Genomic DNA, 12,037 nt, shown 5'->3' with positions numbered 1-12,037 from the left:
GTTGGTGTGATTGTAAGGGGTCCCGGGGACCCCGGGTGGATTCCAAGTGGTTAACAGATCGAATTTGAAATTTGAAGAAGAGTTGAGGCAACTGATATCTGGTGTACCCGCACCTGCGAGGTTTTGGCCAGGTGAGGAGGGCGCAAAAGAGACATTTGGAGTTGCAGATGCGGAGCAGGCCGTCCAGGTGAAGGACCACAGGTGCTGAGCTTTGGGCCGCATCTGCGCAAGCGCAGAAGCAAAAAATGCCTTGCAGGACCAGAAGAAGGCGTATAAGCGGAAGGTGTCTCGCACCTGCGAAGCCGCAGGTGTGGCTACTTGACCGAAGGTGTGAACGTCGGGGTTGGGCAGTGTGTTCTTTAAAAACGAGAGCTTGGCTCATTTTCACCCCATTTTCTCCATGAGAGCCGGTCTTAGAGCAATTTTGGAGCTCATTCTTCGTCATCAATGCCAAGGTAAGTGATTCCCATTTATTATAAGTAAAATACATGGTTTGTATAAGGATTTAAACATGAAATTAGTATAAATTATGGGGGTTTTGGTATAAGACCTAGAATTTGATATTTTGGATTTTTGATCACAAAATTGGGCATGGAATTGAGAATAATCTATATATTTGAGTTCGCGAGGTTATGGGTAAAGTTTATCTTCGAAAATTTTCGGAATCCGGGCACGTGGGCCTGAGGGTATTTTTATCGACTTTTCGGTCGGGGTTAGAAATTGTTATAAATTGGATTATATTGAGTATTTGAGTATATATTAATGGGTTTGCATAATTGTTGGTTAGTTTTGGGGCGTTGAGCATCGATTCGAGTTGTTTGAAGGGTTCGGAAGCCGTTTATGGAATTTCGGAGTGAGGTAAGTCTCCTTTCTAACCTTGTAAGAGGGAATTTACCCCATAGGTAAAATAAATCAATGTGTGATCCTCTTTGTGGGAGCTACGTACGCACGAGGTTGTGAGAGTCCGTGCGTAACTATTATTATGCTTAAGTTCGGGTAATCTAGGACCCAAAAGCATGCTTTACTTGTAATATTTGCAATCTTGTTGTCAATTTAAAATGCTTAAATCATATCGAACTTTGTAAATAAATTTCTAAAATGCTAGACATCGTTTTCTTGACTTTTAAAAGAGAAATTGCCTTTTTTCTTGGATAATTTCCCCTTGATAAATTCTTGATTGATAGTTTGAATGTGTTATCTTTTGTGGAATGGGTCGAACGCCTCGGTAGATTAAATAGATGCATCTATGGTTCGCGCCATTCGAACCTCTGGCAGTGCACAGTTTAAATATTATGTTGGATCTGGTCGTACGACCTCGGCATGATTTGCGCATGCTTGTATTATTTGCCTTGAAATTTATAAATAATGATATTGCCTCCCTGGTCTAAGATAAATTGATAAATGATGAAATAGGAATTTGGAAATCCCCTATTAACAAAAGAATTATTTACCTGCTTCATGTTACTGAGTTTACAATTGCCTTATAAAATTCATAATTTATCATATCATCGGTATATTATTGTTGGCTATAGTAAGTGTCTGAGTCGACCCCTCGTCACTACTTCTTCGAGGTTAGGTAAATACTTACTGGGTACACGTTGAATTACGTACTCATACTACACTTACTGCACATTTTTGTGCATGTGCATATATGTCTAGCAGCCTTTCGGGTGCCGAGGTGTGGTAAATGCGGAGACTTAGGTGAGCTGCATTTTCATCTACGATCCGCAGCCGACAGAGTCCCCTTCAGAGTTACTTATGTATTTTCCTGTCTAATTTGTATTCTAGACATATGTTGTATTTTACTTTATCTTCCTAGCTGATACTCATGCACTTGTGACACCGAGTTCTGGGATGATTAAGGGATATTTAGTATTGAAAATGGAAAACATTATTAGTATTATTATTCCTAAAGTTCGTTTGTTACTAGTTAAATCGAAGCAAATTTATGTTTTCAGAAACACTAAAATGAGGATTTATTTAATTATTTAGTGTTGGCTTGCCTGACAGTGGTGTCCGGCGCCATGACGACTTTTATTGAATTTTTGGGTCGTGATAGAAAAGCTCAATAAAATTATTAGTGGATGTAATAATTACAATTATCTTATAGTTGTTATAAACATTTAGATTTAAGCTTATAGTGAACTTTAAATTCAGATACAGTTATATCTACTTAAATTTTTTGTAAATTAGTGACGAAATATATCTGTTGATACTCAAATTGATTATGACATTCTTGTGAGACGTGAAGGACGAAGTAATGGGTTGATCAAATTGGAGTCTCTGTGTATGTTGTTTGGATTTACGTTTGTTTCATCAATATTTTATTTTAGAATATTATTTTATCAATGGTTTCATTATATGTAATAGGATTTCTATATGACAAGATTTATCCTATGTTGATCTAGCTAAATAATATCAATATTATTTATTTTCAAGAGCTTATACCTTTTCTTTAACTTGTATTTTATAACTTAAAATACTTCTTATTTGATTTTTTAATTGTATACTTATTTATGTAGATACATCCGTAAAAGCATATCTTAAAATTAGTAAGAATTAAAATAAATGAAAAGAGGAAAAACTATTTAGTGCCCCAAAGTCATTCTTTCTTAACCCTAAACGTTATTTTTCCATTCAGAATCCTTGCCCTTTTTGGTTTCACAAATCTTAAAAACTTTCTACCTTCTTTAAAGCACTTATTTACCATAACTCATAAGAGTGGAAAGTTCTCTATATTAATATAAATACTATTAATTCTCATAAATTGCTAGTTTTAAATAATTGGAAGCACTGACGGTTTATTTTAAGCAAGGAAAGCGGCAAGTCCATCCTCCATAAGCAATAACCGTGGGAAATATTGAAATTTCTTCTGATTAGGTTTTTCTTCGTTTGTAGTTCTGGCCCTCTTTTTTCTACTGCTTGTTATCCTTCAATAAATGAACGAACATATATATATAAGGGGTCCTTTGTAGGAATTCTTCATTGGTTCTTTCTGTCCTCTGCCAGTTTCTGGAATTAACTTTGTTTGAAAGAGCATTTGAAATTCTTGGAGTAGATTGGAAGTATAGCCAAATCTGAAGATACTCGTAGACTTGGATGATTGCTTTTGGAGGTATATTCTAATCGATTCCTGTTAATTTATTTATTACTTTCCAATGGATAAATCATGGATTGAAAAGCCACGGAACACAAACGAATACTTGCTTGGTTTGGATAAATTTCTTGATTCTGAGTTTAAGAATGCGGTTGTGGAAGATACAATCAGATGTCCATGTCCTAAATGTGGTTTTGGCAAGTGGCAAACTAGAGAAATAGTGCAGGATCATTTGATTTGCAAGCCATTCCCGCAAAATTATGTTATTTGGAATCTTCATGGTGAGAAACAGGTAGTAGAGCCTTCTGGAGATAGAGATGTTATGCAAAAGATGTTTCATCCAGAAAATTCAATAGAAACAATGATTAATGATGCATTTGGGCAATATAGGCACCAAGCGGCTGATGTAGGGATATCTCAACCATTGTGTTCAAATGAAATATCAAATGAGGGGCATAGGGAGGATTCTGGTGACTTTCATGATTTTCTCAAAGATGGAAGTAAAACACTTTATGAAGGGAGCAAGTACACAAAGTTAGAGTTTTTAATAAAATTGTATCATATAAAGGTCTATTGTGGATTAAGTGATAAGGCAATGACCATGATACTAGATTTGTTGAGAGATACATTTGAAGATGCAAATTTACCTCCTTCCTTTTATGAGGCCAAAAAAACCATTAGCAAACTTGGCCTTGACTACATCAAGATACCTGCATGTCCAAATAATTGTATGTTATACTGGGAAGGTGACTCAGAATTGGAAGCATGTAAGCATTGTGGTACATCTAAATGGAATCCTAACAAGAAAAAAAAAAAGCAATCTGCAAAGGTTTTACATTATTTTCCATTAAAATCAAGGTTACAAAGATTATTTATGTGTTGTAAGACTGCTGAGCATATGAGATGGCATGCTTCAAGCAGTAACGAAGATGGGTTGATGAGACATCCAAGGGATGGTGAGGCATGGAAGACATTTAATCGGACTCATTTTGGATTTGCTTCGGATCCTCAAAATATTCGCTTAGGCCTTGCTACTGATGGTTTCAGTCCTTTTGGAACAATGAGTACTACCTATAGTATTTGGCCAGTCTTCTTGATTCCATACAATCTTCATCCTTGGATGTGTATGAAACACACCTCCTTCATCTTATCAATGATTATTCCAGGCAAGCAAATGCCTGGAAATAATATAGATGTGTACTTACAGCCCCTCGTGAAGGAATTATGTGAGTTATGGAATGATGGTATTGAAACGTTTGACTCATCATTGAAAGAAAATTTTAGAATGCATGCAGCTCTTATGTGGACAATCAGTGACTTTCCTGGATTAGGTATCCTATCTAGCTGGAACACACATACTGGTTTTGCCTGCCCAACTTGTAACTTTGACACAGAACCTTGTCGTTTTCGTCATAGTAAAAAGTGGTGTTTTATGGGTCATCGACGTTTTCTGAGAAGAAATCATAGGTTTAGATTGAATCGAGTACGCTTTAATGGAAGTACAGAGGAGCGGAATCCACCATTAAAATTATTAGGGTTGGACATTTTGAGACAAATTGAAGAAAGGAGAGTAGCAGAGTTGAATGTTAGCGGGAAAAGATCTAGAAGAGCAACTAAACAATGGAACAAGAGAAGTATATTTTTTGAACTTCCTTATTGGAAATCTAACTTGTTACATCATAATTTAGACTTTATGCATATCGAAAAGAATATATGTGACAATATCATATATACACTGCTGCATGATAAATCAAAATCAAAAGATTATATTAATGCCCGAAAGAATCTAAGAGAAATAGGCATAAGGCGTGATCTTTGGCCGGATGATAGTGGAAAATATCATCTTGCTATTTTTTCACTTGTGACTGATAACAAAAAGAAGCTGGACACCAAAAAGTTGTTCCTTACAACTTTGAAGAATATTAAAGTACCAGATGCCTACTCAAGTAACATTTCCAGATGTGTTGATTTGGTACAAAAAAAGATTTTTGGATTGAAAAGTCATGATTGCCATATTATTTTAGAGCAATTGCTACCATTGGCGATCCGCAATGTGTTGCCAGACCATGTAGTTGCAGTTTTGGTGGACTTTTGCTCATTTTTTCGTGCCCTTTCTAGCAAAACCTTGAATCTTTTGGAGCTTGATAAGCTCCAAGAGCGCATTGAAAGCATACTTTGCCACATAGAGATACTATTTCCTCCATCATTCTTTACAGTAATGGTTTATTTGTCTGTCCATCTAGCAAAAGAGGCAAAACTGGGAGGTCCAGTGCATCACCGAAACATGTATCCTATTGAGAGGTAAAACATTAACACTTCTAATTTGAATATACTTGTATTCTGGTCATTTTAAATAGTTTGTACACTTATTTCCTATTATTTTTGTAGGGAATTAGGCCATTTTAAGTCATTTGTACGAAATAAAGCACAACCAGAGGGTTCTATAGCTGAGGGTTACTTAGCTAAAGAGTCTCTTACCTTTTGTTCTCGGTATATTGAGGATATTGAGACAAGATTCAATAGGCCTAGGCGTGTTCGTAATGACCCAAATATCACTGAGCCTTCTGGAAGGTCCCTCAATTAGGTAAACCTGTATCAGCTTCGGTTACATTCCCTTTAACTCATATACAGAAACTACAAGCTCATCGATATGTGCTTCTGAACTATGCAATTGTCACGCCATTTGTGGAGTGAGTAACTCATACGGACTTTATATTATTTATCATTGTAATGTTTGAAGTAGGCTAGTCATGTTCTTTAATGTTAATGTAATTATTACATATAGCGAATTTAGACAGTACATAAGGAGGAGTTCAAGAAGAAGACCATCGCCTACTGAGATAGAGAGGAGAGTTAATAAAGAGTTTGTTGATTGGTTCCAAAAGCGGGTGAGTAAGTAATCATTAGTTATTATTTTCATTTTATTTGAATGACACTAAGACAATTTTATTTTGATTTAGATTTTGAATCCAGACATAATAGATACAATGTCTATTGATCTAAAGTTTCTTGCACGAGGTCCATCGGCACATGCAAGAAGTTTTACTGCATATAACATCAATGGGTCCAAATTTTGAACTTTGGCTCGAGAAGAAGGTCTACAAACACAGAATAGTGGAGTTTTCTTAACCTCTAAAACATCATGTATTGCAAGTAGTGTAGATGGAAATTTAAGGCAAGCAGAGTTACCATATTATGGGAAGTTAGAAGATATTATTGAGATTAATTATAATGGTCGGTTCAAGGTGGTTCTTTTCAAATGTAGATGGGCTGATACTGCTCGAGATAGAGGGTATAAAAAGGATCGTTGGAACTTAAATTGTGTTAATTTTGATAGATTGATTCATACAGGTGAACGTGAAGAACATGAGCCTTATATCGAAGCATCTCAAGCACAACTAGTGTACTATGTAGATGATGTTGTCAATAAAGGGTGGAGTGTTGCTGTGCATCTAAAGCCAAGAGATCTGTATGATATGGGAGAAGAAGTAGTGGAAGATGAAGTATATGAGAATGAACCATACCAAGAGCAAGAACTCGAACAGTTCTTTAGTGATGGTGATGAGTATGTACAACTAGCTACGGACCATATAATAGATGATGTAGTAGAGAAAAATGTTGCTACTAACTTAGCATCAGATACATGCATGTTTGAATAGAAAATTTATTTTATATGTTGATTTATATGAAGGTAATAGTACTGCATAACTAAGTAATATTTATTTCATTTATTTGGTGTATAGGTATGTTTAGAAATGGTATCCATATTTGGTTTGAAGGCATATTTAGAAATGATATTCATATTTGCTTCACCCTTTTTTATTTGATTCACCTCTTTTTAATCTGTGGTGATTATGATATGGAACCTCCTGCCACTGCAATGTTACCTGGCACTACGGCTGCTGCAGGTACTTGTTTCATCATTAAGGTTACAGCTGATATTATGTTGATAACTGCCACATTTTTCTTTGACATAGTATGGAAGTCCATATCAAAATGCATGGTTACGTTTTGGTAAGCTTTTTGGTTCTTTAACTTCCACCTATAATGGTATTGAGTCATGGAGTAGATTGGTTTTTTTGTTTTTATTTATTGTTTACTTGGTGAAGTAATTCCGAAACTGAGGGTTTTTGGTTTCTTGTTGTGTTTTGTGTTTGTTTGTTTGTTTTGTATGTCTTGTCTTATGTTCTAAGAAGGCAATATTGGGCTACTTGCCCCACTGTACTGACAATGGGTGTGAGCAGACTTTTGTAGCTTTTATGTACAAGGAAGAACCAAAACAGGTCGTGTTCATCTTCATCCAGGAATTGCCTGTTTGGTAGTTACAAATATTTTCTGAATACACTGTAAAATTTCTACTCCTTATATTTTTTTACTTATATTTCTTAATACGGAATTCATTTATTCTTTCAAAATCATTTTAATAGGGAAATGTAAATACTCACTCTCGTATCGTTTAAAGTATACGTCATGATGCCATTTTCAACTGTATCTTGGTTGCCTCTGCAGGTCAAGTTCCTGGGACCAACCTACCAATTCCTGGAATGTTTCCTAACATGCTTCCTTTAGCATCGGGCCAGGTACTGTCAGCACTCCCTTTTCAGTTGTGTGGATTCAATGCTTTTATCAAGATTCTCATTTATTTGTTCCTTGTTGGTTGTGGTAGTTTGGAGTTCTTCCTGTTATGCCGATCCAGGCAATGACACATAAGGTTGGTAATGTGTTAGTAATTTCCTTTTCAAGCTCACGGTGCGTATGAGCTCCTCTTTTTTAACCTAAAGTGTTTCCTAACTTGTTCTGTTATCAGGCTACTAGGCATGCTCGGCGAGTTTATGTTGGTGGACTTCCGGCTAATGCAAATGAACATGTATTAGATCACCCTCTACCAATCTCAAGAAGTAGTTGATCTTTTTGACATTTTCATATAATGTTTATTTGTTGAAACAAACTAGATGAACACTTTCTCCTGTATTCATTGCATAGTAGTTTTAACTGTGCGAAGGCAAACCTTGGAGCAACAGTCAAGTTGTCTCCGTGTGGCCTATAAGTTCGAGTCGTGGAATCATCCATTGATGCTTGCATCAGGTTGGCTGCCTACATCACACCTCCTTAGGGCGCGACCCTTCCCTGGACCCTGCATAAATACGGGATACTTTGTGCACCAGGTTGCCCTTTGAGTTTAACCGTGTCTGAGTGATTCATCTTTTTTCGCCTTCAAATATGAGAGATATTATGCGGTTGGAATCACTTTGGTTCAAATTTGGAATTTCTTGTGACTTGACTTGGGTTGTTTAAAAGTTTGCTACTCAAATTTTGGAAGTTGCTTAGTTCCTTTTCATATTTTGATATCTTTCAGATTCACTTCAATATTTTTAATGTGGTTTAGTACTTCTTATATTTTTTGGATGTAAAATTTGTTACGCCGTCATTTCGGTCAATATAACTTAGTTTCATCTGATTTACTGTCGACATAGTATGAAATCAGTAGTAGTACCTTTCTTACTGTCACCATCGTGAAAATCTTTCTTAGTCATTCACTTATTTACTATTACTCTCTATATAAATATGGTATGTGGTGATTTTCTGAATGGTGCTCAAAGTACTATTCACGTCTATGTTTAAAGAATAAATATTTTGAAATTTAATAATTTATAGTAAAGTGTCACAGAACCAACCTCATTCCATGTACCATTATTTGATATTTCTTTTTGAAGATATCCCTTGAAGTCACTATCTGTTGAGAGAGAAAATCTGCATGTAGTTTTTTCTTTTTTACCTCATGATTAAAGCTGATTTTCTATGACCTATCTCTGACATTGCTCTCATACATACCTCTTGTTTCTCTTGACACACTGATTCTCATACAGTCTGTTGCGACCTTCTTTAGTCATGTTATGTCTGCAATTGGAGGAAACATAGCTGGTCCAGGTTAGTTTAAAATTTGTCCTCCTTTGTCATATAAGTACAACTAAATTTACCTTTCAGATGCTTAGAGTATTGTTGAAAATTTTCAGGGGATGTTGTTGTCAATGTCTATAAACTATGAAAAGAAGTTTGTTTTTGTTGAAATGAGAACATTAAAGGAAGCTAGTAATGCCATGGCATTGGATGGCATCATATTTGAGGTACCTAAAATGTGTAATTGCTGATCAGCTAGTTATGATTTAAAGAAGATAAATTTTTTACCTCTTGTGTAGGTGGTTTATCCATTTGGGAGGAAGCAAGGTGTAGAAAATTATAGTTTTAGGGCTATCCCTTGAGTCTTGTTTAGTCTAATAAAATTTTGGAAGCAACATCTTTCATCCCCTTCCCGCATAAGAGCTGATATCTTCAAACCTGTTTCTTTCTCTTTTGTTCGTTTGTTAGTCATTTATTTATCATTATTGGAGCTTATCAGATGTTACTGGATAATTCTTTATCCAACATCAAGTATATGTTGTTACGTTCAACTGACTGCTCTGTGCGCCTCTGTGCACGCATTTTTTGTCCAGGACGCACCCTGTAAGGTCAGAAGACCGAGTGATTACAATCCTTCTCTGGCTGCTACTCTTGGTCCTAGCCTACCAAACCCAAACCTCAACATGTAATGTTCGGTTCCATTGTGTGGTTCTGGTTTTGAGATAAACAATAGTCATCCAGGATAAATGTGTGTTCTATTGAATTCATTTCTTCAGTTGACTAAATGTGGGGTTTATGTATATCTTATGGAAATGATTTACATGCTTCTACATTCCAATTTACTGTAGGCCGAAGAACATGATATGGAGGTGAAACTGGAGGAATTCTAAGCTGAGGTAGACAATGCTAATGTTGTATTTCAAAGGTCATAGGATATTGTGTTTAAGAAATATTTGATTATATTAACGCTTGACTCCTTCATATGAGTACAGTTCCTTTTTCTTTTAGAAATTAATATCTTGATCCAACTAAAGTTTTGAAGCTGTAATATGGCAGGTTGAAGAACGAAGAAGACTTGATATTCTATCCTAGGGGAAGAGGACAAAACATGTCAAAAACAAGTATAAACGTTTAGGGAGGATGAATTGAAACCCATGGATGCAGAGCAACTGAGAAAGTATGGTCACAAAATGGTGAATTTCATTGTTGATTATTACAAGAACAATGAGAACAATCAAGTTCAGGTTTTCACAACATTTATTAATTATTTCCTAGTAAAAGATTATTTCCTAGTAAAAGGTTTAGCCCTAGCATGATAGTGTTATTTTGGCAGAATTTATGGAGACTTAGCGAGCAAATAGTACTCCATTCTATTCAGAATGAAATTAATAAAGCTCAATCTTGTAATGATACATACAGTTTTACTATCTTAGTTGGTTGATGACCATATCAGATATCATTGTTCATGATAAATTTTTTGTTTAATTCCGTAAGAATTTGAATTTGTAATATTTGTCACTATAGTTATTTTTTATGAAATTTGATTTGTTGTGGCGGAAATAAACTGCCACTATTTTTTTTTAATATTAATATCATATTGCAGCGGTTATAAACCCCACATAATTGTTTTTTAAAAAAATATTTAAATCATATCGTGGGGGTTTAAAAACGGCCACAATTTTTTTTTGAACCATTATAATCATATTGAGGGGGTTTATAAACCACCGCAGTATTTTTTTTTTGACACGTTGAAATCATATTGCGGGGGGTTCTAAACTACCACCAATTGTCTTCAAGAACTCCCACAAATTCAAAATTTATTTTGTGGCGGTTGTCGTGGAGGTTTTAAAAACTCGCCACAAAATGCTCGTGGCAAAGATAAATGTGGCACTTCTAGAAACCGCCACAATTCTTTTTGAGGGGGTCTTTTAGAGACCATATTTAAAACTTGTCGCTAAATATCCCTAATGGAGTAAGTTTTTTTCTTGTAGTGAGCTTTGAAGGGTGCGTGTAAGGTTGGTCCTACCTGAGAGCTGTACATAGAAAACTAAAAGGAGCCTCCGAGGTCTTCAGAAAAAGAATTTATCGAGTTAATAACAAATGTAGATATTATCCCTCTTTTTATGAGAAAGCAAATCGCCAATAAATAAAATATATTTGGTTTAATTCATAAATTTAGTTTATTTGTAGTAAATAATCTATGTGACATACAGTTAACTGTATATTATCAATGAATATTACTTAAGTTTTATCTAATTAAGAAAGTCCAAGACTAAGAAAAATAAAACCTAAAATTAAAATAAAAGTTGCATAGATTCTTAAAACTACACAATTAAAATAAATTAAATTATTATTAATTGTATATTGAGAAGCTACATTTTTATGAGAAAAAATATATACCTTTTGACAAAAGATCATTAGGAAGACCTCCTCCTCTTACTTTGCAACATAAATGTTAAAACTTTTATTCCGTTAATTTATTGTATTATTCTGGTAGTTAAAGCATGCTTTTATGGGATACATTTAATTGAATAACTGCAATATTAAATTAGAGATAACGTATCAGTGTACACTTGTGACACCAGCATTTAAGTGTATGGGCATCTAGTAGATTATACAAAACCTCAAATGCTGTCCGAAATAAAAATAGACAGAATTAAAATATAAAGAGAGACACTAGTAGCTGCAGAACGGATCAGAGAAACAGCTCACCACTATGTCTCTGGATAACGTGGGTGTAAGACGATAGGGCCCCCACTAGTACTTGCCTCAGTTCCTGCACAAAAGTGCAGCAAGTGTAGTATGAGTACGTAAACAACGTGTACCCAGTAAGTATCAAACCTAATCTCGAAGTGGTAGAGACGAGATGGCCGACTTTGATATTCACTATGGGGCAATAATAATAATTGAAATATAACTAGGATATATAAATCAACATGATTTACAGAATTTAAAATAATTTATTTAATCAGCGGAAATAATCAAATTCTTTCAAATGCAACAATTCTCAATATATTAATTAAATTCCTTCAATTCAAATAA

General features: G+C 35.0%; 2 protein-coding genes across 2 annotated transcripts; both read left to right on the top strand.

Annotated features, from left to right (window-relative positions):
- Positions 1 to 3,158: 3,158 nt before the first annotated feature.
- LOC107778776 (uncharacterized) lies at positions 3,159 to 6,756 on the top strand. Its single transcript, XM_075235854.1, has 6 exons — positions 3,159 to 5,398; positions 5,486 to 5,630; positions 5,729 to 5,787; positions 5,883 to 5,985; positions 6,058 to 6,161; positions 6,255 to 6,756. The coding sequence occupies exons 1-6, from the start codon at positions 3,159 to 3,161 to the stop codon at positions 6,754 to 6,756; spliced, it is 3,153 nt and encodes a 1,050-aa protein (XP_075091955.1).
- A 200-nt stretch (positions 6,757 to 6,956) lies between these two features.
- On the top strand, positions 6,957 to 9,357 carry LOC142172085 (splicing factor U2af large subunit B-like). The gene is made up of 6 exons (XM_075235853.1): positions 6,957 to 7,005; positions 7,607 to 7,677; positions 7,764 to 7,808; positions 7,905 to 7,964; positions 9,112 to 9,222; positions 9,295 to 9,357. Exons 1-6 carry the CDS (start codon positions 6,957 to 6,959, stop codon positions 9,355 to 9,357), a joined length of 399 nt encoding a protein of 132 aa, XP_075091954.1.
- Positions 9,358 to 12,037: the final 2,680 nt, after the last annotated feature.

The sequence above is a fragment of the Nicotiana tabacum genome, chromosome 17 (genome assembly GCF_000715075.1).
Source record: "Nicotiana tabacum cultivar K326 chromosome 17, ASM71507v2, whole genome shotgun sequence".
Taxonomy (NCBI): Eukaryota; Viridiplantae; Streptophyta; class Magnoliopsida; order Solanales; family Solanaceae; genus Nicotiana; species Nicotiana tabacum.
Note: the sequence above shows the minus strand (reverse complement) of the source record. Positions and strands in the feature narration are given on the sequence as shown.

Bases quoted from the DNA above. Each gene is read 5' to 3' on its own strand.
- LOC107778776 (XM_075235854.1), top strand. From the start codon at position 3,159: ATGGATAAATCATGGATTGAAAAGCCACGGAACACAAACGAATACTTG. The intron at 5,631-5,728 runs GTTCGTAATGAC...ACTCATATACAG, and splicing joins GATTCAATAGGCCTAGGCGT to AAACTACAAGCTCATCGATA. The intron at 5,788-5,882 runs GTGAGTAACTCA...TATTACATATAG, and splicing joins ATTGTCACGCCATTTGTGGA to CGAATTTAGACAGTACATAA.
- LOC142172085 (XM_075235853.1), top strand. From the start codon at position 6,957: ATGGAACCTCCTGCCACTGCAATGTTACCTGGCACTACGGCTGCTGCA. The intron at 7,965-9,111 runs GTATTAGATCAC...GAAAATTTTCAG, and splicing joins CGGCTAATGCAAATGAACAT to GGGATGTTGTTGTCAATGTC. The intron at 9,223-9,294 runs GTACCTAAAATG...CCTCTTGTGTAG, and splicing joins TGGATGGCATCATATTTGAG to GTGGTTTATCCATTTGGGAG.